The sequence below is a fragment of the Anomaloglossus baeobatrachus genome, chromosome 1 (genome assembly GCF_048569485.1).
Source record: "Anomaloglossus baeobatrachus isolate aAnoBae1 chromosome 1, aAnoBae1.hap1, whole genome shotgun sequence".
Classification (NCBI taxonomy): domain Eukaryota; kingdom Metazoa; phylum Chordata; class Amphibia; order Anura; family Aromobatidae; genus Anomaloglossus; species Anomaloglossus baeobatrachus.
The window spans coordinates 449535956-449562228 of NC_134353.1; the positions used below are offsets into that span (position 1 = coordinate 449535956).

At 44.4% G+C, this 26273-nt stretch overlaps 1 protein-coding gene across 1 annotated transcript; it reads left to right on the forward strand.

The window, feature by feature from the left end:
- Positions 1 to 717: 717 nt before the first annotated feature.
- LOC142305511 (uncharacterized) lies at positions 718 to 25158 on the forward strand. The gene is made up of 3 exons (XM_075346875.1): positions 718 to 1340; positions 24026 to 24172; positions 24258 to 25158. The coding sequence occupies exons 1-3, from the start codon at positions 718 to 720 to the stop codon at positions 25156 to 25158; spliced, it is 1671 nt and encodes a 556-aa protein (XP_075202990.1).
- Positions 25159 to 26273: the final 1115 nt, after the last annotated feature.

Sequence of the window (26273 nt, forward strand, 5' to 3'; positions counted from 1 at the left end):
GCCCAGTTACGCTGACCCCGCCGCCGCAGTTACCGGAGGCGATGCCTGCAGTGGTGCCCGCTGAAGTCCATGCTGCGATGGCTGCTGTGATCCCCGCTGCGACCCATGCTGCAATGCCACGCCCTGCCAGACCAGACCAGGCCGCAGCAGTGTCTCGCCAGACCAGACCAGGCCACAGCAGTGTCCCGTCCGGCCAGAGCAGACCAGGCTGCAGCCACGCCACGTCCGGCCAGCCCAGACCAGGTTGCAACGCCGTCTACCCCAGCCTGCACAGTAGAGGCAGCCACCGCACCCCAGCCACCACCCAAGGAACCAGGTCCTGCGTCACCGCCGGGAGAAGACCCAGTGTTTCTGAGGCTCAAAGAGGAGCTGAGTGCCCGCTACCCCAAAGACCTGGTGGACCGGTACATAGTCCCCAGGCGGTCACCTGGACATGGAGTGCTCCCAGCAGCTGCCATGGCTAGGAAGAGCCCACCGCCCTGGCCTTCTGATGAACGCCTGTCCCCAGCGCTGCTGCCGGAGTCACTGGAGGAGTGCCTAACATCACTAAGGGGGGGGATGAGAGGCCTGGAGGCTGAAGAGCCGATCCCTGTACAGTCGGAGGAGGATGCAGCTCCCTTTAAAATTGAAGGAGGCCCGGAGGCCGAGATGTTGCCTTACTCCCGCTGGGAAGAGGTTCCAACACCCCCTGCTACAGAGTAAGAGTTAAGAGTCTACATGCCCAGATTGCACGTGACCTGGGAGCCCGCAGACAGCGAGGTGGCAGAGAAGAGGAGGCCAGCCAGCAGAGTCCGGCGCCGCGCCAGAGCAAGACCACCCCCTGTGCAGCACTCCCCGGACAGGCAGAAAGAGGAAGTGACAGTCCGGGATTTGGAGGAAAAACAATCCCTCAGAAAAGCCATGTACCAGGTTAGAGGTCCTCTCTACCGCGGAGTGGTTGAGGAGTTCAGCCTGAAGACCGGCTACAGCGTTATAGAGGTGCCCTTCATTAAAGAGGGCATTTTCGCAAGCAGAAGAGATGTCCGCTCCCATTTGCCCAGAGGATACCCTGTTCGTGATCTACACATGGGAGACCTGGTAGAGTTTACCAGACACCAAGGCCAACGAGGCTGGTTTGCACTGGACGTAGTGCCATGCCCAAGGAGCTCCAGTTACAGCCCAGCAGTTTCCACCAAAGACAAAGAAAAAGAACAAAATAAAAACAAAGAAAAAGAACAAGATGAAGACACAGATACAGCTAAAGACGAAGATACCACAAGCACTACAGAAGAAGACACAGAAACCTCCAGGTGTCAAAGCCCTACAGGCAAGAGCCCTGGTTGTGAAAGGAGGAAGTCCAAGTAGAGCGTGCAGCAAAGTTCGAGTTACCAGTTTGGAGTTAAAGCAACATTTGAAAAAGTTCAAGAGAATGTGCCCACATGAACTGATATGAGAATTTAAGTCTGCTTTTGCACCTGGTTTGTGCACTATTACTAATGATCATAGGCTATGAACTGGCTATAGCCACAAACTCTCACAGTGTATGAAAGTTTACCTTTTTGGTACCAACCAGAGCACGCCTGTTTATGGGGCCTGGCTCTGCACCACCAGGAAGCATGCCTGTGATGGCGCCTGCTATCCTAAGCTAAGAGCACACCTGTTTATGGGGCCTGGCTCTCCACCGCAAAGAAGCGATTACGCCTGTTTGCAACAACCTGACTGAGAAAGCCGCCTCTACATCCTGCCCGAAGTAGCCGAAGACGCGGCTCGACGGGAGAGTGGCTTGCCTTCAACCACCAGCCCCAGGAGAGGAAGGTCCAGGGAAACAGATGGTCCAGACCTGGTTGCTAAAAGGACCGGTGACCTGCGTCCTGAGAGGGTTTTGGGTGGGTTAACGGACTTGTGGGTGGAGGGTGGTGATGAATGGTACCTGGTATGTTTTATGATGCTTTTATGACGTTTTAATGTTTTAAATGTTTTGCACTTTAAATGTTTTGTCTTTACAGCCTGAGGACGTGCTGCTGGTAACTAAGGGGGAATGTGGCGCCCCTGACCTGGTCAGGCACCACTGAGTACTGCACCCATGCTGGGTCAGTACAAAACAGGTAATCCCAGAGGTTGACTAGGGTGTGGACAAACACAGACACTTAGAACCAGGAACACACACAGCTTAGAGGGGACCCCTGGGTGGACCCAGGGAGGGAGCGTGGCCCTCACATCCCAGCTAGTGGTGGGTGTGGGACTGGAGACAGGGAGTTGTGCAGTGGCAGCCAGAGGAGAAGGAGTGTGGAGCCGCGTCTGGAGGGTAGAGCAGAGGAGCAGGACCCTGTCAGACACTGCACCTGTAGTGGCTGCTGGTGGGGGAGAAAGGCTACCCAGTGTTGCCCCCTGAAAACCACCTAGGGCAGTAGCAAGAGGTGGCTGAGTAAGGGGACCGCCGGTAGTCCAAGCCCGCACGGGGAAACAGGTCCCCAGAGCAGGGGGCCATTCAGTTGACCTGCCAAACCTGCTGGTGAGGGCACTTTATGCGCCTCACCAACCACACAGAGTCCGCAGCTACAGTAGCAACAAGGAGGCCCATAAGGAGGATTGAGCCAGGGGCCATCTTACCTTGGTCCACGCTGCCCGAAAACGGGCCAGAAAGGTGAGAACGGCAGTTGCGACTTCCCTGGGTGATTCCAGTAATACTACAAGTAGGAGTCACCCCAAACAAGAAGGGCAAGGAAGGCGAGTCAGCAGTCACCCCTACATCAGCCGAAGGGATATCGGGTTCCACCTGGTTCATCATAGCATCGCTCGGGTTAACTCATCCCTGCCATCTGAAAGTGAGTAAAAACCCTGAAAGACATTGCTGCTTGTGTGTGAGTTCTACTGCGACCTGTGGTACTACACACTTACACTGAGCCCTGGGACCAGCCTCACTCTCGGGAGGCCGCTATAACTGACTGCATCTACCATCAGCCCTAGGCACTCCCTAAACTGCAGTGGCGGTCACCCCCTGACTGCAAATATCGAGAGTGGCGTCATGACCTCCATAGAAGTTAACCTGACCTACCTGCGGCCAGAAGATTCCCATCACGTGGAGCCCCTGAAGACCCTGAGGTGACCTGAAGGTAATGCGGGGCTCCACAGTACCATCCTTTTTCTTCACAAGTACCAGAGGGGCGGCCCAGGGACTGCAGCTGTCACAGATTACCCCGTCTTCCTTCATGCTCCTGAGCATATCTTTGGCACATTGATAATGGGCAGGTGGTATGGGTCTATTCCTCTCTTTGATAGGTGGGTGAGTGCTTGTGGGTATGTGATATTGTACCCCTTTAATCCGGCCAAAATCCAGTGGATGTTTACTAAAGACCTGCTCATTCTCCTGAACAACCCTGTAGACCCCTTGTTTATGATGTGCGGGTGCAGAGTCGGTGCCCACATGTAACTCCTGACACCATTTCTCTAACAGTTCCTGAGGGCTGTCACTGCGGGATTGATTTGGGGAACCTGCTGCATGGATAGCATCTGTGTTGACTCCAAACAGCTTGGCAATAGTGGCGTATCTGGGTAGTGTGATCTCCTCCTCTTCCCCACAATTCAACACTCGCACGGGCACTCTTCCCTTCTGGAAATCAACTACCCCCCTGGCCGTAGACACGGTGGGCCAATGCTCTGAAGGCAGGGGCTCTACCACTGCCTGGTAATCCTGTCCACGGGAGCCTACAGCTGCCCTGCACCATATCATCATTTCACTTCGAGGGGGCACTATAAGAGAGGTCACATCCATTACCCGTACACTACCTATCTCACCTCCAAAGAGATTTACCTGTTGCCGCTGCAGGAGGGCTCGGATCTCACGTTGCAGGACTCTCTGCCGCCCTGCTCCTGCAGTCTCAGACAGCTGTTGAAGCAAAGACAATACTTCTCCCATACAGTTTTCAATCACATTGGTGCCTAAAATGATCTTAGGGTTCCAATCACTAGGGTCATTTTGTACGACTATGAGGCCTTGCCTCTCTACCCGGCCCACTTTAATGGTCACCTCCTTGAACCCGATTTGAGTCACTGGTAACCCGTTGATGGCGTAGATGGTAATGCTGTCATATGGTGGGGTGAGTTCATCATCAAGCCAAAATTTCTTATACAGTACATAGGGAATAGTTGTTACCTGGGAGCCGGTATCAAGAAGTGCAGAGGTCCGGATCCCATCCAGGGTGATGGAAATGATGGGCCGTCCAACTACATACCGCTCCCTCCAGTCTGCTGGGCCTTGAGAGTTTATTCCTGGGGATTGGCCCTTGGCCCCAGGGGTTGCCTGTTTAAAGGACAGCTCCGCGTGTAGTGGCCAGTCTTGTTACATTTATAACAGACAGGGGATCCATACCGGTCACTGCTCCATCCTTTGTACGTTGGGGTCCTCTTCCTCATCCAGGGGACGTCCTACGGGCAGTCAGCTAGTTGAATTTCTCTTTCGGGACGACCTTGGATTTGAGCTGCATCGCTTCCAAAATCCTTGCGACATCATTACTCAGTTGCTGAACTTGGGCAGATAAATCACTTGTTCCACTCCCACGTGTTATTGGAGACGTCGGTTCGGGCAGTGCTAAGGTAGGGGACGTCACATGCAATGGGGACGTGCCAGCTTGCCAAGACGGGAGTTGAGAGTCAGGGGCCTCTGGGGGCTGCAGGGCTCTGACTGCCCGCTCTTTTAAGGTAGCGAAGTCCAAAGCAGGATGTTCCAGGGCCCACAGCCGGAGCTGCTTGCGGTCCTCCACTGCCCTAGTGTGGCTAACTGTGGGAGCTTGCTCTCAGGGTTTACGCTTGGGATTTCCTGGATCGTTTTGTGGAAAGTCCTATCCCCCTCGTTGCACTAGTACCCCGATTTTGGAGCGGGTGGGGAGTGTATCTTGAAGGCTCCGTTCTCGTTGGGTGAATTGTCAGGTTGCCTGAAGCTACTCCCTGACCTAGGGTCCACATACCTCGTCGTGCGCTGGTCCCAGTGATGGTACAAGGCCACCGGCTGTCCTCCTCGACAGTTTCGTGCCCCTTGTCACGATCCCCTGCGACCGGGGGTCCAGCTCCTACTAGGCCCACACCACCGTTTGCCACCTAGTTACTTCCAAGGAGCCCGGCTCCTGACCTCCTCTTTTCTTCACCTCCAACACTACACTGGCCTACTCCTGACATTCCTGACCTTTCCTTACCAACCACCCAAGTGGGTGACCCTATACCACTCAGGCATCCACTGGTATGTCTGGTGGGTGTGGTGCAGAGTGTTCCTAGGATTTTGATTAGCTGGTTTTGGCAACACCATAAGTTAGGGACCGGTAACCAAGGAGGAGGTGGATATTGCACAGAAGGGCAGATTGCACAATACCCTGTGACGACCTGATAGGCCAGGGCGTCACATATCCAAAGTGACTTACAGCTGTAATTGCCACAAAAAGAGGCTCTACAAAGTACTGACCCTACAAATATTCACAGTTGTAGTCATGATCTTTTCATGAACTGATGCAAACCTTAAAAAAACCCAGTGAAATTCCAGGTTGTAAGGTAGCAAAATACCAAAACTGGGGTGAATACTTTTGCAAGGCATTGTGTATATGAATAGGTGGAATGCACCAATGCAAGACAGTGGATTCCTAAAAATATATGTAGAAAGCTACAAATAAATGCATGTTAAAAATACTTTTAACCCCTTCATGACTTCCTTACCTTGGATATAGCTGTACATCCTGGTGATCGTGCGGTCACAAGAGCTGTGCCCACTCGATCACTACCGGGAGGTCAGCTTACATGACAGCCGAGCCCCGAGGGATGGTCCTTGTGTCATCCCTGGCTGTTTAACCCCCTAAATGCCATGATCGATATTGATCGCAGCATTTAGGGGGCTTGGAGAGGGAGTTCTCTCCCCCTCCTGTCCAATTGGTGCCTCCGCGACATCAACATGGTGACCCGAAGTTGTCATGATGACCTACAGGTCACTCAGCTATGGAAAGCCTGTGAGAACATGCTAGGTTCTAGCAGCTAGGATCATAATCTTAGAGGCTTATGTCAGTGCTTCCCTGAGAGCTACATTGTATTGCAATGCTGATGCTTTGCAATACATTATATCACTGTTCCTCAATTCCAGTCCTCATGGCCCATCAATGGTGTGTGTTTTCAGGATTTCCTTAGCAAGGCACAGATGCTGGAATAATAACCTGTGCAGGTGTGCATCTGTGCAATACTAAGGAAATCCTGAACACATGCCCTGTTGGTGGCCCTTGAGGGCTGGAGTTGGGGAACCCTGCATTATATTAGCGATCAGAGCAATAAATGCCAATGTCTCACATAGGGAGTAATTAACAAAGTTAAAAAAATGTACAAATCTAAAAAAAAATCTGAAAAAATTATACCAATAAATATGTATATTTATGTAAAAAAAAAATAAAAATCCTGTCACACTAGTTAACCCCTTCAGTGAACAATGTAAAAAAAAACCCCAGCAAAAGCTGTCTTTTCATCATACAGCTGCCAAAAACGTGGAATAAAACACCATAAAAAAGCACATGTAAATAAAAATGGTATCACTAGAAACATCATCTTGTCCTGCAAAAAACAAGCTGCCATACAGCTCCGTCAGCAAAAAAATAAAAAAGCTACAGCTCTCAGAACACATCAATACAAGATCTTGTTTTTTTCTATAAAATTGTTTTTATGGTGTAAAAATGACAAAACATTACAAAAGAAACTTTATAAATGTTGTATTGCTGCGATCGCACTGAGCCGAAGAATAAAGCTATCATCACTTTTACGACACGCGACATGGTGAACGGCCTAAACAAAGAAAGCAACAATTGCTGAATTGCTGTTTCTTCTTGATTCTGCCTCACAAAAAGCAGAATAGAAAGGGATAAAAAAAATGATGTGGCCCAAAATGGTCCCAATAAAAACGCCAACTCATCCCGTAAAAAAACAAGCCCTCACATGACTCTATCAGCAAAAATATATATAAAAAATCTATAGCCTTCAAAATGATGATGCAAAAAACCTTTATTTTGTGAAAAAAACAATTTTTATTGTGATAGTAGCCAAACTTAAAAAACTCCCCTGGTAACCCTGTAATCGTACTGGCCTGAGGAATAAAGCCACCTTCTCACTTATACCGCAAGGTGAACGGCATAAAAATAGTAATAAAGCCAATTCTTTAACTGCTGTTGATCTGTTCATTCTGCCTCCTAAAGATCGCGGCTCCCAAAGGTCACGGCTCTACACTGAGCGCTTGCGCTGCTTAACGAAGGAGAGGGAGTCACTTTGAACTCCTGTCTGGCCTATGATCCGGCAGTGTCCATCTGTTACACATCTTTTTAAACGTTTACAAAACCACGGTGGTCAACAGTTTTGTACACCTTTGAAAAGATGGACATGGGTGATCAGAGGCATTCAACTCAACCCACAAAAACACAAGTTCCTACTGTCATCTAACATAAATAAAGGGGACTTGTACCTTACTGGTAGCACAAAGTCTCTGGAGAATCACTAGGTCTCCGCCCAAAAAAGAAATCCAGAAAAATTTGCACTGCCAAATCCAAATGCTCCCCTACTTTCTGAGCATAATGTGCTTAAAGTGCACCAATCGCCAGGATTTTCTTATATAACCTAAAGCAAGTGCACTATCATACTGATTCAATACATACCTTTAGTGGTCAGCTCAGATGTTTATTTTTTAAATTAAAGCAAATAAAGTTTGTAAAATAACAGCTTGTTGAGTAACAGCAGCTAGAATAGATAGAAAAAAAATAGAAAGAATAGATAGATAGAAAGAAATAACAGAATAGCTTGAAAGAGGGATAGCTATCTTGGCCAGCTGTTTTTAAATTATTTTTTGGTAAAAAAATGATTTGAGATTCCCCCCATTTTTCATATCCAGCACAGGAACAGCAGCAACTGCGGGCTGCAACCCTCAGCTGTCTGCTGTACCTTGGCTGGTTATGAAAAATAGAGGGGATCCCACGCTTTTTTTTTTAGATTTATTTATTTTTTAAAAAATTACATGGACTCCCCCCCCATTTTTCTAAAACCAGCCAAGGTACAGCACACAACTGTAGGCTGATATTTTTAGGGTGTGGAGGCCCTTTTATTTGGCCCTTTACAGCCTAACAATAGCAGACCACAGCTGCCCCAGAAGTGGTGCATCCTATAGATGCGTCAATTCTGGCGCTGGACCTAGCTCTTCTCATTGCCCTGGTGCGGTGGCAAATGGGATTGATGCCAGCTGTGAATTGCCAGCTGGCATCAAGCCCTGGTATTAGTAATTGGTGGGCGTCTAGCAGACAACCCCATTACAAATTCCATTATTTGAGAGTAATAAATAGATTTTTATTAGAAGAAAAAACAGTGACTTCATCCCTCATTGACCAGTTTTATTAAAAACTTTATTAAAATACAAAAGGCCTTAATCTATTTTGATGTCCCCCGATGTTCTCCAAAGTCAAACCTGAAAAGACATAAAAACAGAAATTAATTAAATAAACACAAAAGACGGCCTCTATTCCAATTTAATTCCCTGTCAAATCCCTAATCCAGGTCCGCCATAATACAAAGGTGCGAGGCCCAGGTCGATCTCATACTCACTGGCACATTCAATGGAGAATATAACGTCCCCCATTGATTGTGCTTCCCTGCAATGACCTGAGTATACCTCATAAAGTCAGTCCAAGTCAACACAGTGGTGCACACAGCAGTGTGTGGGTGTGCCTGCAGGGGCAGTGACATCACAGAGTTCATTCACCTAACCTCGTGACGTCACTGCTGCGCAATATCGCAACCGGGTCATGCAGCACTGATGTCACAGGATTAGGTGAGTTCATTGTGAACTCATCTCACCTTACTCCATGCCATGCGATCCACTGCATATGTCGGGAGTTCATGGGTCGCTTGGCAGTGATGTCACAGGGTCAGGTAAGATGAACACTGCTTTCCTGGTGCTGGCACGCTGCTGTCAGCTTTTTTCTCCAGTCTGCTCCCCAGCTGATCGTGTCACGGCCTCCGATCAGCTGTTCCTGTGGGCTGTCTCCATTTCTGTTGTGACCGTATCCGCTCCTGTGGTCACAAGAGTGCGGCGCCTCTGAGGCTTCAGTCAGAGTACGGCACCTCATTTAAGGTGTAGTGCTTAACCTGGATCCGGAGGAGGTCGGTACCGGTTTCACCACTTACACACTCAAATACACAACCAGGTTGCCCTCCCCAATGGGGACCGGGCTAGGGTAGGATCTTAAGGTTGACTTCAAACATGAGGGGCACCACCCACTAGTGACAGGGACCCGTGGGAGGAGCATTCACTTAGGGGGAGTGAGGAACCAATACAACAGTTTCAATGAGTTCTCCAGCAGGAGAGGAAAGGAGCAGACGTGCCTCACCGGTGCTCTTGAGGGACACAGGAGTTCACGCGGTTGTCGAGGGGAGAGCTTGATTGCGCCCTCAGAATCGGCGCCACACGCAGGGTGCAGGACCCTATGGAAGATCATTCTCTAACTTTGTTTTCCAGAATCTGCCAGGATGGGGAGGTTTCAAGCTTCCCTGGCCACACAGAGCCCGAAAGCACAGTACCAGATAGGATCCGGGGCCTTGGACAGCACCAGCCCCATTGCGGAGCCACCGTACCTGCCAATAGGGACAAGAGTACTACTCGAGACGGACTGGGGTCCCCAAGTAGCTTTAAGGGGATCCAACACACGCTAGGGAGAAGGGGCCCACCGAGTACCACACCGGGCTAACTTCCGAAGGAATCCGGGTTTGATGGGGCCCATCACAGCGGGTGACCAGACTACCTACAAAGAGTGAGTAAAGACACCTGGAACCGCAGCCACTGACTCGGACTTTTATTACTGGCGCCGCCACCTATACCATCCGCCCCGGAGGACAGCGACAGCAGCGGCGGCTAATTTCTGGCTGCGTACCACAGGTGGCGTCACGACATTCATCCTACTACTACCCCCATCATCTTCCCTCCTTTTTGGTGTACACCTAGGAGCACGAAGCTGGGCAAGCCACCACGACATCCCAGATTATCACACCAGCCCGGTGACGGGTAACTCAGGTACGAGACCCCCCCGTGTCTGACACCCCTGTTCCATGGGTGCTACAAGAGCAGAAGATGCGAGGGCGCATGCACTGTCCTCGCAGCAAGATAATAATAAAGTGTGACACTTGATCATCACCAAGATGGCGACGGAGATAAGCGCTATGCACAGGCGCCAAATACGACGCCATCTTAGTGAAGAAATTAGTAAAACACTTTTAGAGTAGAATTAGGATAAATAAAAGATAGGGGCAAAACAGATAGGAAGGAGGCGGGAATCACTATGAACACCCACCCCAGCTATTATCTGATCCACAGCTGCAGTCACTCAACAAGCTGCTGATATTACAAACTTTACTTGCTTTGATTTTAAAAACTAGCTGATAACTAACGTTATGATTATGTTATACAGGAAAATCCTAGTGATTGGTGTGCTTTAAACCACAGTGAACATCCACTTGGTTGGCATTTAGACATACAAATATTTTCATATTGCACATTGTCCCTGAATAATTTACAAGAGTAATGAATTTAGAGAAAAAAGCCACTCCATGTTGAAATTAAAATGACAAAGGAAACCAGAGCCTTAAGGCTAAAAATTATTATTTTATATTTTATTTAGGCAAAAAATTGTTTAAAAAGATATTTATAGAAATTACATACAGAAAACCACAATAAGATCATTGCAAAATAGATGTGCTAATGATGGGTATGTAAAGCAAGGGGGAAACAATCTATATATATAATTGCCTTATTCTGTCTGTCTATCTGTCTGCCTACCTGTCTGTCTCCAAAATGACGTCATTACAGTGACAACCGTCGCCACACCGCGCGTGCTAAAGAGCCTGCAACCAACGGCTCAGCTAACTGAACAGTCCGAACTCCGGGCCGACAGGACGACGCCCGACACTTTTCCCCGCACCCACACAGAGCCCCGACTCCCCGGTGTGTGCCCTCCGCACACATTACCCCACTCGGCTCCACCCCCCCCGCACTCCTCCCTCCGCATGTATACACTGAACACACACACACACATACGAATTGTCACCTGTCCCCAGCCATGCAGTCCCCAGCACTAACGTCCTCAGCGCCAAGGCCCTGCTCGGCTCCACCCCCCCGCACTCTGCCCCCCCCCACACATTACCCCGCTCGCCCCCCCCCGCACACTGTCCTCCGCATGTATACACTGAACACACACACACACACACGCACACAAATAGTCACCTGTCCCCAGCCCTGCAGTCCCCAGCACTGACGCTCCACCCCACCCGCACTCCGACCCCCGCACACATTACCCCGCAGGATGGGGGCACGTATCAGGATGGTAGCTGCACCACGATGGGTGCACATACCAGCATTGGGCCACATCACAGCATCAGCCCACATACCAGTATGGGGGCCATACAAATATGTCCTTCAGACACCCGCCTTCCGTTTAGGCTTTGCCGTCGTTAGTTTCTCCTAAAACCCGCATTTGTCATGACAATAAACAAGTCACAAGGGAAAACTCTACACCGTGTTGGCATATATCTACCTGAACCAGTTTTTGGCCATGGACAACTGTACTTTGCATTTTCAAGAGTGACAATGAGATCCAACGTCAAAGTGCAAGTTGTTGACACCCCTTTACAAGGAAAGTTACTTACAGATAGTGAAAAGGTCTTCACACAAAATGTGTGTACAAAAATATTTTTACTTAACTTTCCACTGTTGATGGCCTTCTTTCATTACAAGCCAGGGACATCATTAAACATTAGACTCATCTATTAGAACTGTTCCTTCTGTTGTTTGTCATTTTAAAACCAATAAACAATTATAAGAATACTAAATTAAACCTAACCCATCCAGTCCATTCATTACATTATTATTCAATCTGCTAACCTACATACACATTCTAGACTACCCGATACGTTAGAATTGGGCCACCTTCTAGTTTTATATAAACCCACAGAAAGTGAGGCGGTGAGTAGAATAGCTGAGCAGTGATAGTAAGCAGAACCCAATCTCTAGATTGTATGTTATATCACCACATTGAACTACATCAGAGCAATTTATAAGTTCCACTCTAGAATCACCCGAGGGATCAGCAATATAATTCGCACTCTGAGTAGGATGGTGGGATCATGTGAAAAGAATATTAAATAATTATGGCTGCTTACCTATCAATCAGTAGACCAGCTCAGTCCCCTCACAAGCACCAAAAGACCCCTTCCGAATCCAAATGCTCCCCTACTTTCTGAGCCCCACAATGTGCTTAAACCACAAACACCTACTTGTTTGGCATTGTTGTAGTGATGAAGTCCGCTTAATTTACAGGATGTGTGTCTCCAGAAGCACGAGCTGGGCACAATGTACGGGCACTACAATGTACTGGGCACGACAAGGGCTAATTTCCAATTTTTAATTCTGCAACATCTTACTGCATTTGACTCCACAAGTGTTTTACAGAGACAAAATCTTCACTACACCAGTAGATGTGCTCCCAGATTGGTGCAATTTTCAAAATGTGGTCACTTGAGGGGTTTCTGCTGTTCTGGCACTTAAAGACCCTGCAAATGGGGTCCACAAATTATTCTGGCTTATTCCGTGCTGCAAAAGTCAACGGTCACTCTTTCCCTCCCGAGCCCTGTGGTGCGGCCAAACAGTGCTTTACAGTCACATGTGGCGTATTGCCACATTCAGAAGAAATTGTGTAACATATTATGAGGCTGTTTTTACCTATTTCCCTTGTGAAAATTGGAAATCTGGAGCTAAAACAACATTTTTGTAGTAAATATGTAATTATTTTTTCTTCACCATGGATGGTGAATAGTACAACATTTTGTGACACACCTGTGGGCTCACTTGTGGGGGGTTTCTGTTGCTCTGGCACTTCAGGTGTACAACAAATTGTCCAGTCCATTTTCTCCTGTTAACCTTGTAGAGATAAATTATTTGAGGTTAAAGCAACATTTTTGTGGTAAAAATGAACTTTTTTCATTCTCATAGTTCAACATTATAGATTTTTATGAACCACCTGTTGGCTCAAAGGGCTCACCACACATCTAGATAAATTCCTTGAGGGGGTCTAGTTTACAAAATGGGGTAACTTGTGGGGAAGCCCCACTGTTTAGGCACATCGGGGGTTCTCCAAATGTGACCTAATGTCCGCCAACGATTCCAGGCGATTTTTGCATTCAAAAAGACAAATTGTGTGCCTTCCAGTCTGAGCCCTGCCGTGCACCAAAGCAGTAGTTTTCCAAGTTTTCTACAACTTATGAGGTATTAACGTATTCAGGAAAAATTGAGCAACACTTTTTATGGTGCATTCTCTCCTGTTACCTTTGTGAAAATGAAAGATTTGGGGGTTAAATCAACATTTTTGTGGTTAAAAAATGTATTATTTCATTCTCACGGCTCCACATTATAAAATTCTGTGAAGCTCCTGAGGGTTCAAGGTGCTCACCACATGTCTAGATAAATTCCTTGAGGGGTATAGTTTCCAAAACAGGGTCACTTGTTTGCACTGTTTAACCCCTTCAGCCCCCGGGCACTTTCTGTTTTTGCGTTTTTGTTTTTTTGCTCCTTTTCTTCCGAGAGCCGTAACTTTTTTATTATTCTGTCAATCTTGCCATATGAGGGCTTGTTTTTTGTGGGACGAGTTGTACTTTTAAATGAAATCATAGGTTTTACCATATATTGTACTGGAAAACAGCAAAAAAATTCCAAATGTGGAAAAACTGCAAAAAAAAGTGTGATGGCACAATAGTTTTTGGGATGTTTTATTCACGGTGTTCACTATATGGTAAAACTGATGTATGTATGTGATGCCTCAGGTTGGTGCGAGTATGTAGACACCAAACATGTATAGGTTTACTTGTATCTAAGGGGTTAAAAAAAAATCACAAGTTTGTGCAATAAAAGTGGCGCACGTTTTTCGCCATTTTCCGAAACACGTAGCATTCTCATTTTTCGGGATCTATGGCTCAGTGATGGCTTATTTTTTGCATCTCGAGCTAACATTTTTAATGGTATTATTTTTGCGCAGATGCTACGTTTTGATCGCCTGTTATTGCATTTTGCGTAAAACATGCGGCAACCAAAAAACTTAATTTTGGCGTTTGGAATTTTTTTTCCACTACGACGTTTACCAATCAGATTAATTGATTTTATATATTGATAGATCGGGCATTTCTGAACGCGGCGATACCAAATATGTGTATATTTATTTATTTTTTAACCCTTTAATTTTCAATGGGGTGAAAAGGGGGTGATTTGAACTTTTAGTTTTTTTTTTATTTTTTAAAACTTTTTTTTTTTACTTTTATTTTTTATTTTACTAGTCCCCCTAGGGGGCTATAGCGATCAGCAATCCGATCGCTATTATCTATCTGCTGATCACAGCTATACAGCTGTAAACAGCAGATTCAGTCACTTCCGGTTTCCCTCTGCTCCGTGCCGAGGAAAAACGAAAGTGAAACTTCGTAGCTGCAGGCATCATCACATGACCCTGTGCTACGATGGCAACCACCGAACGTCACGTGATCACTCACGTGACGTCCGGTGGGGGCGGCGGTAAGTAAAAAACATGGTCGCGCGCATATAGATCTCGCTGCCAGACTTTGGCAGCGAGATTTAAGGGGTTAAATGTTGCGAGTGGAAGCGATTCCACTCGCAACATGCAGGCACACATGTCAGCTGTTGAAAACAGCTGATATGTGTGCCGACCGCTGCCGCCTGCCCGCGGCAGGGGGGGGGCTTAACGGGACACGATCCTTGACGGATAGATCCGTCCAAGGTCGTGAAACGGTTAAGCATATCAGGAGCTCTCCAAATGCGACATAGCGACCACTAACAATTCCAGCCAATTTTGAAGTTAAAAAAGTCATATGGTGCTCCTTTTAAGCTTAGCATACTCAAGAGAAATTGCCCCACAAATTGTATGGTGAATTCTCTCCTGTTTGATAGGTACTGCCCTTTTTATCCTGTAGTTTTCATGTCCTTGAAGGGTGGATCCCTTCTCTCGTTGTGATGTCGTGTTCTTGAAAAACACATTATCGGTAAGTAATTATGTATTCCATTCAAAAAGTCAAATGACGCTCCTTCCCTTCCGAAGCCCTGCTTTGCTCCCAAACAGTAGTTTCCCACCACATATAGGCTATCTGTGTACTCGGGACAAACTACACAACACATTTACTGTCTATTTTTGCTTGTTGCCCCTGTGAAAATTTTAAAATTAGGACTAAAAGAATATTTTTGTGGTAAAAATTTATTTTTTCAGTTTCACGGCTCAACGTTATAAATTTCTGTGAAGCACCTGGTGGTTCAAAGTGCTCCCCAAGCATCTTGATAAATTCTTTGGGGGGTCTAGTTTCCAAAATGGGGTCACTTGTACGGGATTCAATTTTATGCGCATCAGGGGCTCTGCAAGCATCCCCTATTCACGCCAGCCAATTTTGCTCTCTAAAGTTGAAATGGCGTTCCTTTCCCCCTAGACCCGCCGTGCGCGCAAATAGTAGTTTCCACCACATATGGGGTATCTGTGTACTCAGGAGAAATTGCACAACAAATTGGATGGTGCATTTTCTCCTGTTACCCATGTGAAAATACAAAATTTGGGGCTAAAATAACATTTTTGTGGGAAAAAGTTACATTTTTTCTTTTTTCCAAATTATTTTATTTAATGTGAAGCACCTAAAGGGTTAATAAACTTCTTGGATGTGGTTTTGAGCACATTGAGGGGTGCAGTTTTTAGAATGGTGTCACTTTTGGGTATTTTCTGTCACTTAGGCCTCTCAGAGTCACTTCAAATGTGATATGGTCCCTTAAAAAATGGTTCTGTGAATTTTGTTGCAATAATGAGAAATTGCTGATGAACTTTGAACCCTTCTAACTTCCTAGAAAAAAAAATTATGTTTCAAAAATTGCGCTGATGTAAAGTATACATGTGAGAAATGTTATATACTATTTTGTATGGCATACAGTACAGACCAAAAGTTTGGACACACCTTCTCATTCAAAGAGTTTTGTTTATTTTCATTACTCTGAAAATTGTAGATTCACATTGAAGGCATCAGAACTATGAATTAACACATGTGGAATGAAATACTTAACAAAAAAGTGTGAATCAACTGAAAATATGTCTTATATTCTAGGTTCTTCAAAGTAGCCACCTTTTTGCTTTGATTACTGCTTTGCACACTCTTGGCATTCTCTAGATGAGCTTCAAGAGGTAATCACCTGGAATGGTCTTCCAACAGTCTTGAAGGAGTTCCCAGAGATGCTTAGCACTTGTTGGCCCTTTTGCCTTCACTCTGCGATCCAGCTCACCCCAAACCATCTCGATTGGGTTCAGGTCTGGTGACTGTGGAGGCTAGGTCATCTGGCGTAGCACCCCATCACTCTCCTTCTTAGTCAAATAGCCCTTACACAGCCTGGAGGTGTGTTTGGGGTCATTGTCCTGTTGAAAAATAAATGATGGTCCAACTAAATGCAAACCGGATGGAATAGCATGTCGCTTCCATGCTGGTTCAGTATGCCTTCCATTTTGAACCCTAACAATGTCACCAGCAAAGCACCCCCACACCATCACACCTCCTTCTCCATGCTTCACAGTGGGAACCAGACATGTAGAGTTCACTTTTTCTGCATCGCACAAAGAAACGGTGGTTGGATCCAAAGATCTCAAATTTGGACTCATCAGACCAAAGCACAGATTTCCACTGGTCTGATGTCCATTCCTTGTGTTCTTTAGCCCAAACAAGTCTTTTTTGCTTGTTGCCTGTCCTTAGCAGTGGTTTCCTAGCAGCTATTTTACCATGAAGGCCTGCTGCACAAAGTCTCCTCTTAACACTTGTTCTAGAGATGTGTCTGCTGCTAGAACTCTGTGTGGCATTGACCTGGTCTCTAATCTGAGCTGCTGTTAACCTGCGATTTCTGAGGCTGGTGACTTGGATAAACTTATCCTCCGCAGCAGAGGTGACCCTTGGTCTCCTTTTACTAGGGCGGTCCTCATGTGAGCCAGTTTCTTTGTAGCGTTTGATGGTTTTTGCCACGGCACTTGGGGAACTTTCAAAGTTTTCCCAATTTTTCGGACTGACTCGTTTTTCTTTACTTAGCAGCTTTTTTCTTGCCATAATATAAATTCTAACAGTCTATTTAGTAGGACTATCAGCTGTGTATCCACCAGACTTCTGTACAACACAAATGATGGTTCCAACACCATTTATAAGGCATGAAATCCCACTTATTAAACCTGACAGGGCACACCTGTGAAGTGAAAACCATTTCCGGTGACTACCTCTTGAAGCTAATCAAGAGAATGGCAAGAGTGTGCAAAGCAGTAATCAAAGCAAAAGGTGGCTACTTTGAAGAACCTAGAATATAAGACATATTTTCAGTTGATTCACACTTTTTTGTTCAGTATTTCATTCCACATGTGTTAATTCATAGTTTTGATGCCTTCAATGTGAATCTACAATTTTCAGAGTAATGAAAATAAACAAAACTCTTTGAATGAGAAGGTGTATCCAAACTTTTGGTCTGTACTGTATGCCATACAAAATAGTATATAACATTTCTCACATGTCTACTTTACATCAGCGCAATTTTTGAAACATAATTTTTTTTTCTAGGAAGTTAGAAGGGTTCAAAGTTCATCAGCAATTTCTCATTATTGCAACAAAATTCACAGAACCATTTTTTAAGGGACCATATCACATTTGAAGTGACTCTGAGAGGCCTAAGTGACAGAAAATACCCAAAAGTGACACCATTCTAAAAACTGCACCCCTCAATGTGCTCAAAACCACATCCAAGAAGTTTATTAACCCTTTAGGTGCTTCACATTAAATAAAATAATTTGGAAGGAAAAAAAAAATGTAACTTTTTCCCACAAAAATGTTATTTTAGCCCCAAATTTTGTATTTTCACATGGGTAACAGGAGTACACAGATACCCCATATGTGGTGGAAACTGTCTAGGAGGGAAAGGAGCGCCATTTCAACTTTAGAGAGCAAAATTGGCTGGCGTGAATAGGGGATGCTTGCAGAGCCCCTGATGCGCATAAAATTGAATCCCGTACAAGTGACCCCATTTTGAAGAACCTAGATTATAAGACATATTTTCAGTTGTTTTACACTTTTTTGTTAAGTATTTCATTCCACATGTGTTAATTGTTAATTGTTTAATGAAAATAAAGAAAACTCTTTGAATGAGGTGTATCCAAACTTTTGGACTGTACTGTAGCTCTTTTGTTTAACGGCATATAAATTAAAGTTTTTTAAAATTGAACATTTTTCCAAAATTTCCAATATTTTCACAAACAAACACCAAAAATATTGCCTAAATTTACCACTAACATGAAGTACTATATGTCACGGAAAAACCCTCTCAGAATCACCATGGTTCATTGAAGTGCTCCAGAGTTTTTAACTCATAAAGTGACCTTCGTCAGAATCATTAAAATTGGCCTGGTCATGAAGGTGAAAACAGGCTGGGGTGTGAAGGGGTTAAAGGGAATCTGTCAGCAGGTGTTTGCTATTAAATCTAAGAGCAGCCTGATTACATTAATCTGTCACTTATGGCTGTGTGTTGTAGTTTCAATACAATCAGTATTTTATCAGCAGTAGCTTATCACCAGTGTCGGACTGGCTACCAGAGGAATCTCTAGTAATGGCAGGCCTGGATTCAGTTACCTGCATTACACTCCGGAGCTCTCACCTGCAGCCTGGACTGATCTCAGAGTTTGCAGGACTGAAACTCGAGCGTCGAGTGATTGATTGCCCGGCGATTGCGGTTAAGTTCATGACACCTGCGGACAGGCCGGGTTTGATCTCCGGAGTTCAGGTGAGAGCACCGGAGATCAGCCCGGCCTGTCTACAGCTGTCATGAACTGAACCGCAATCACCAGGGAATCAATCACTCGGCACTCACGGTTCAGTCTAGGCTGCACTCCGCAGCTCAGGTGAGAGTTCTGCAGTGCAATGCAATGGTAACTGAATCCAGGCCTGGCATTACTGGAGATTTCTCCGATAGCCAGTCCGACACTGGTGATAAGCTACTGGGTACATTTCCTGCAGGCAATTCCAGCTAATCTGTGCAAATCCGCCCACACCACTGATTGGCAGCAGCTAAGCAATCTCGCCACTGCTACATCTATAGCAAAGATAACAGGGATTCTATCAAAACTGCACCAAGAAGTTCAGTAAGTGATATATCACTAGAATCAGGGTCTCTTCCCCAGATCATGCAGATTTCAGCTTACATAGCAAAAGCCTGCTGACAGATTCTCTTTCAGAAAATCATCACATATTGGAAAAACAAACCATTTTTCATCAGTATAGTTATACTTATGTCTATTTTCAGATCTGTATGACATCCATTTTTATACATAATAATTTTGAAATGATACAAAGCTGGAAATAGTTTCCTAAGTTAATAATAGTAATGTATTAATTGAAATAAGCATGTCGGTACAACATCTGTTTGTTTTTTTTAAAAAAGCTAATGATGAGCCTCAACTGAAAAATGGATAAGACCAATGTATAATGTGCAAATTTTTCCACAGAGACTGCCGGTCTCTGTGGAAAATGTTTATGTGAGCTTCCACATTAACATTGGTTTGTATGCTGTCCATTTTCCACACATGTAGTCAGAGACCAAAAATACATTTGTATGTACATCCTTACAAGTCTTGTGATATGTGAGAACCACAGAGAGCATAGGGATGTCCATATTAAACATTGTAGCGGGTTACCCAGCCTGAAACACTGGCCACACACTGGTGAAAATTGGATCCACTTTACTTCACATATAAAAAGCAAATGTTTGATTGAGAACATCTCTCTGCAACCGATGACAAGTTCAAATCTTTTTTTCCCTCACTCTTTACCTATTGACCTAGATTTATTATTATATAGTGCCAACATATTCTGTAGCGCTTTGCAGACATTGCCATCATCGTAGTGAATGGAACTCTGAAGGCCAAATTTCCTACCAATGTGGGAGAGAACCCGCTCAGGGAGGACATACAAAATCCAGACAGATATTATCCTTGGTCAAATTTGAAGCCAATAACCCAGTGCTGCAAGGCAAGGGTGCTAACTACTGAGCCACTGTCAGGCTACCACCAGGGGGAGCTGGAGCCCTGCAGGAAAAGACACTATACAGAGCTGAATCAGCATGGAGGGGGACACACAGTGTGTGCTGGAGCACTGCCCTGAAGAGCCAGTCAGAATACAGAGGCCACGGGGTGTGCGGGGGATGGTCAGGCAGGCAAGGTCATACACAGTACGGTAAGAAAGAAGACTGGAGGAACGAGCAAAAGCGGTGTCGAGGTCAGGCCGAGGTCAGTACCAGAAGAAGCAACCGAGAGGAGAGGTAGGAGAAGGGGGAACAACTGGGGCTATTGTGGGAAGGAAGGAGGTGGGATGGAACACAGACAGAGTGTACCGCCTCATGCTCAGCAGCCGAGCCGCTCAGATCCGGACCTTCAGTGGGTGGCTCAAGGGTCTCCGGACCCGGGGTCCTGTGGTCACTCCAATCAAAAGGGGGTTTGTAGTTTGGGGACGTGTTAAGTTCGTGACGCCACCCACGGGATGTGGTGAAGGTGGACACCACCGCTGCAGTTACGGGGCACCTGGGGGAGATGTTGCGCAGCAAGTTGTAACCCCTCCGGGGGCAGGGAGGGTGGCCCCGGGACCCGTTGGGGGGTGTTTGGCGGTGCAGGGAGATGCGCGGCTGGAGGGCACTGATGTACTCACTATTAGTAAACACACAAGTCTCTGGTAAACCAAGGTGATGGTGGTCGGTGCCCGCAGCCGGCTGCAGTCTGGTCCCCCACCCGGCTGGTGGTCTCTGTCTTTCTCCCGCACCTGTTTGTGATGGTGGACTACCTGCGCTTGCAACTTCAGGAGTGCGCTCCCGGCTTGTGGTTGCCTGAGGAGCCCTTTGCCCGGAGACACTGGCCCGTGGGATCTCTGAGCCGTGGCGGTGGCTTTCTATCCCCCTCGTTGGGCTGTTACCTTCAGTCGGGACTTTGGGTGGGACAGGACCTCTAGTCCTGGCCGCAATCAGTTAATTAGCTAGCCCCCAGTTGCTACTGGATCTAGCTTCAGGGTCTGAGTACCCCCCTTTGTGCTCCGGTTTCCGAGTCGGTTCCCCGGGTCGGTACCGGCGGGCTACAACCCTGTCCCAGTCCACCTTGGTTCCACCAAGCTGTCTTCCCGGCTCCTGCAGACGGAGACCGCCGTCTGCCTCCTAGCCAAAGGTACCAGGGCTCCTACCCTGGCACCTGCTCAATTTGGGTTTTCTCTCCTCTGCTGGAGCTGCACAGAGCTCCAACCCACACACCTCTCCAACTTGAACTCTCAACCTTATTTGGCTACTTTCCCACCCCAGGCTCTCTGAACTCCTCGGTGGGCATCTTCCAACCGCCTGGTTCCGCCCCCTGGTGTGTCCATCCAGCCCTGAGGGGGGTGACTAGGGATTAATGTGTTTGGCTGTATGTTACCTATGAGGGACAGGTGTAATGTGGGGCCCTATTTGTGACTACCTGGCCCGGCCAGGGCGTCAAAAGAGCACAGGAGGACGGATCAGGAAACACTTACAGTACTAGCAATTGCAGGCAAAGCAGTGCTAAGCTTATGGCGCTGGTTCACCAGAAATGACAGAATTTAAAGCATCCAAGCTCCGGAAGTAAGGCCCAAGAGAAGGCTCCGCCCTTTAGCCATGTGGACGGGGAGGTGGAACCATGACAGCCACCATGCGTTACAATATGGAATGAACTGAAAATCATGGAGGTGACATAAAGCCCAATGAAAAACCTTTGTTTTTGTGTCCTATACAAGTGAATATGTTACAAGTGAAATATGGTTATAAAAGTGGGTTTCTAGACCAATCAATACTGCAATACACATGTTTGGCTTTGTTCACATTTATGTTAAAGACTGTGATAGATCAAGCCAGTAATATCAGATCCAACACCTGTCACTGAGGCGCCAGTCAGTTATTACCAACGCTGACATTCAAGAAATATGAGCTGATCTGCAGTGACCTCTAAACATTGTGACATAACCATAGTGCTTTGCTCCAGTCACTGTTTACTTAACCTCTTAAAGACCAAGACCCTTTCTAGGTTAATGACTGAGGCAAAATTTTTAAATCTGACCAGTGTCACTTTATGAAGTAATAACTCTGGGGGTGCTTCAATCTATCACAGTAATTCCGAGAATGTTTGTTTTTTTGTGACATGTTGAACTTCATGTTAGGGAAAAGTTTGGTCGATATTATTTGCGTTTATTTATGAAAATATCGAAAATTTGGCCAAAAATTCACAATTGTCAAAATTGGAATTTTTATGCCCTTAAACCAGATAGTAAAAACCATATAAAATAGCTAATAAATAACATTCTCGCATGTTTACTTTAAAGCAGCACCATTTTTGAAATATCATTTTTTTGATAAGAAGTTAGAAGGGTTCAAAATTTATCAGCAATTTCTAATTTTTCCAATAAAATTTTCCAAAACATTTTTTAGGGACCACATCTAGAGATGAGCAAGTACGATTTGTAATCACTATACTTGTAATGAGTACTTTTTAATATTTGTTCTGAATAGCGAGTACAATGCAAGTCAATGCGAAATGAGAGTAATTTTTTGCTGGACCAAACAAAGAAGTTTGGGGGCCTGAGGAAAAGGGTGAAATGGATGGGAAAGGGATGAAACTGAATGGGGAGAGCCGGGAGAATATCCCTGCATGCATTTCTGACTCACATATGGTTTCTGGGAATGAGGTTGTCACAGTATTAGGCTATGTGTCCACGTTGCTTTTTACCTGCTTTTTACCTGCTTTTTTGCTGCTTTTTCAACTGCAGCGTTTAATGCCAAAATGGTTGTGTTCTGCTTTTCAAGCAAAGTCTATGGGAATTTGGGTTTCTTGTGCCCACTATGCAGTTCAAACTGCAGCCTTTTTCTGGCAGAACTTTGGTCAAAAACTCAGCTTTGCAGTGCAAAACCCAAATGGCAAAAACAATTGACATGTCAATTGTTTTTGCCATTTGCGTTTTGAACTGCAAAGCAGAGATTTTGCTCAAATTTCTGCCAGAAAAAGGCTGCAGTTTGAACTGCATAGTGGGCACAAGAAACCCAAATTCCCATAGACTTTGCTTGAAAAGCAGAACACATCCATTTTGGCATTTAACGCTGCAGTTGACAAAGCAGCAAAAAAGCAGGTAAAAAGCAGGTAAAAAGCAACGTGGACACATAGCCTTAGGCTATGTGCGCACTTTGCGTCGTCCTACTTGCGTTTCAAAACGCATAATTTTGCCCAAAATGGCTTTTGCCTTTTTGGATTTTTGCCACAACATGCATCCCAAACGCATCAGTTTGCCTTACGTTTCCGAAGCTTGTAACTTACGTTTCACTTGCGTTTATATGTACTTTCCTGCGTTTCCGAAATTTCATTCATGCTGCGTTTGTCACATATTTACCATTATAAATAAAGTTGATTGTTGTTTTAGTTCTATTTAGTATAAAAAAAAGGATCTATAGCGATCTACTGATGTCATTTCCAACTTGGATCCTGAATTCGGCTTTTCTTGGTTTATGTGATTCCATTTGAAGATGCCTAATTCGTCGACGCATTTACGTTTGAGGAGGTCGCAAAGGCATCGCTTGTTGCGCTAATATTGATGTTATTAAATCGTAGAAGAAGACTACAGGTTTGCTTTTTTTTTTTCTTTTTAAATTTAAAATTATAGGAAATTTTTCTAAATTATTTTAGAACCCTCAACGGCAGACGACAAGAGGAATGTGGGTTCATCCCCTGTTACAGGATCGCAATGTCAAAGGCCATTTTGCTCTCTTATATGCGGATTTACGAAAGTATATATTTCTTGAATTATATGTTTTTAATTTTATTAAGCCAAATTTAGAGTGCCTTTAAACTTGCGATCTCTATTTTTTTTTTTTTATTTAAATGTTTTGGTAAATTTCAAAAATTAATTATTTCATCCTTAGATTTGATGATAAATTCATCGCATTTTGCCGCCTGCCACAACAAGGCTTTGATGAATTGCTAACCTTATTAAGACCGAAAATTACCCACGCAGACACATATATGCGTCAAGCAATATCTGCAGAACAGAGACTTCTTGTTACATTGAGGTATTTTTTGTTTTTAAATTTTTTTTAAAAAATAAGCCTTTAAAAAAATTATAAAATAAATTAAAATATTTATCTTACATTACAGATTCCTTGCCACAGGTGAAAATTTTTCCTCACTCAATTTACAATTCCGACTAGGCAAAACCACAATTTCCGAAATAATCAAAGAAACTTGTCAAGCAATATGGGAAAGCCTTCAACCTATTGTCATGCCTAACCCTACTGAAGAAAGCTTAAAGAAGATAGCTGATGATTTTTTCCAAATAGCAAATTTTCCACATTGTATTGGAACAATTGATGGCAAGCACATCAGAATCCAACAGCCACCCCGTTCTGGTTCAAATTTTTTTAACTATAAAAAATATTTTTCCATTGTTTTAATGGCAGTGGCCGACGCAAAATATAATTTCATCACAATTGATGTTGGTGCCCATGGAAGTACTGGTGATTCACGTGTACTACAAAATTCCCAAATAGGACTTCAATTCATTTACAACTCTGAATTCATACCTGCACCTGAACCAATACCTGGGTCAGATATACCTTTTCCTTATGTTTTTGTTGCTGATGAAGCTTTTCCCCTTTTACAAAATCTACTGCTACCATTTCCCAGAAGAGGATTAGATGTTCCCCGTCGCATCTTCAATTACAGATTAAGCCGGGCAAGGAGATATGTTGAATGCACATTTGGCATAATGAGTAGCCAATGGCGAATTCTACATACACCCATACAATTAAATGTTTCAACAGTTGATTTTGTTATTAAAACTTGTTGTGTGCTACATAATTTTTTGCGTAAATACAGATTTGAAATTAACGAGGATGAAATTCCATTAAACTTCCATCCATGTCCTTCAATATCTGGCCGCTTAAATAATTTAGGTATATCTGTGAGAGACCAATTCACAGATTATTTCATGAGTGATGTTGGTGCCTTACCTTGGCAATACCGTTCTGTCGGAGTTGAGCCTCCAAATCATAATTAACCAAAAATAATTAAGCTGCACTAATTGTGTCAATTTTGATTTTATTTTTTTTTGTCAAAAACAAATTATGTTGCAATACATTCGTTACAAATTCTGTAATAAATCAATTTTGTTAAGGATATGTAAATTTCTTTTTAAAGGAAAATGTCTAATTTCAAAAAGCCTTTCAAAAACAAAAAAAGTTTTTTTTTTGGATAAATAAAAAACATTATTTCCATGCAAATAAATTTGTCAATATAATTTGTCAGAAACAAGAATCTCTTAATGAATTAACAAGCATAAGTGAAAAAAAAATCATGGCTGAGAAAATAATTCATTTGTGAAAAAGCCAGACATTTGTTCGTTTGGTCTATTTCGATAACTATTTGTAGCTTGATAATTTTCTGGAATGGAATGAGCAAAATCTTTGCTTACTTTCATAGGGTTATAAGGTTGGTTACTTTGTGCAGAATATGATTCTTGACAATCTGGATAAAAACCAACTCTTTGTTTGTTTGTTTGAAAATGAGGTTGAGACTGACTTGAAATTATTGGATTATTTTTTTGCTCAAAAGAATTTTCACAAAGATGAACTATTTCCCCACCTGATGGAAATTTACCATCATCCTCAAAACAGGCCAATAATCCACAGATGGCAGTCATACATGCCGATGTTTTTTTCTTTCCTGTTAATTTTCTTAAATGGCAAGCAACACTAATTGCAAAATTGTCAAACTCGTCATCTTGGGTTGCTGTTTTTAAAATTTCTATAGTTTGATTTGTTAAATGATCTTGGTTGATTTCTTTGGCGCATGGTATATATTTTTTTTTCCTTTTGATTTTTGAAATCTCACAGGTTGTTGATCTTGATTTGGATTTGAAACAGATGGTTCTAATGGGCTCGGTTCAACATCAGACTCCAGATTTGTTGCCTCCTGATTATTTTCTGCCTCAATGGCTGGTTGTATTTGTGCATTTTTTTCAGGATTAGTATTATCTTTTGATACATCAACGCTCTTTCTTGGCGCAATATTTCCGTCGGTCCTTTTTTTAAAACAAATAAAACATTTATTTTTAGTTTTATTTAATATCATGATAGATTTTTTTTTTTTTGTTTCAAATATAAAAAAAAAAAA

What these genes read in the sequence shown, in the direction of transcription:
- LOC142305511 (XM_075346875.1), top strand. Translation starts at nt 718, where the DNA reads ATGCCCAGATTGCACGTGACCTGGGAGCCCGCAGACAGCGAGGTGGCA. An exon ending in TGTGAAAGGAGGAAGTCCAA is followed by an intron (nt 1,341 to 24,025) that starts GTAGAGCGTGCA and finishes TTTCATCCTTAG; the next exon opens with ATTTGATGATAAATTCATCG. An exon ending in AGACTTCTTGTTACATTGAG is followed by an intron (nt 24,173 to 24,257) that starts GTATTTTTTGTT and finishes CTTACATTACAG; the next exon opens with ATTCCTTGCCACAGGTGAAA.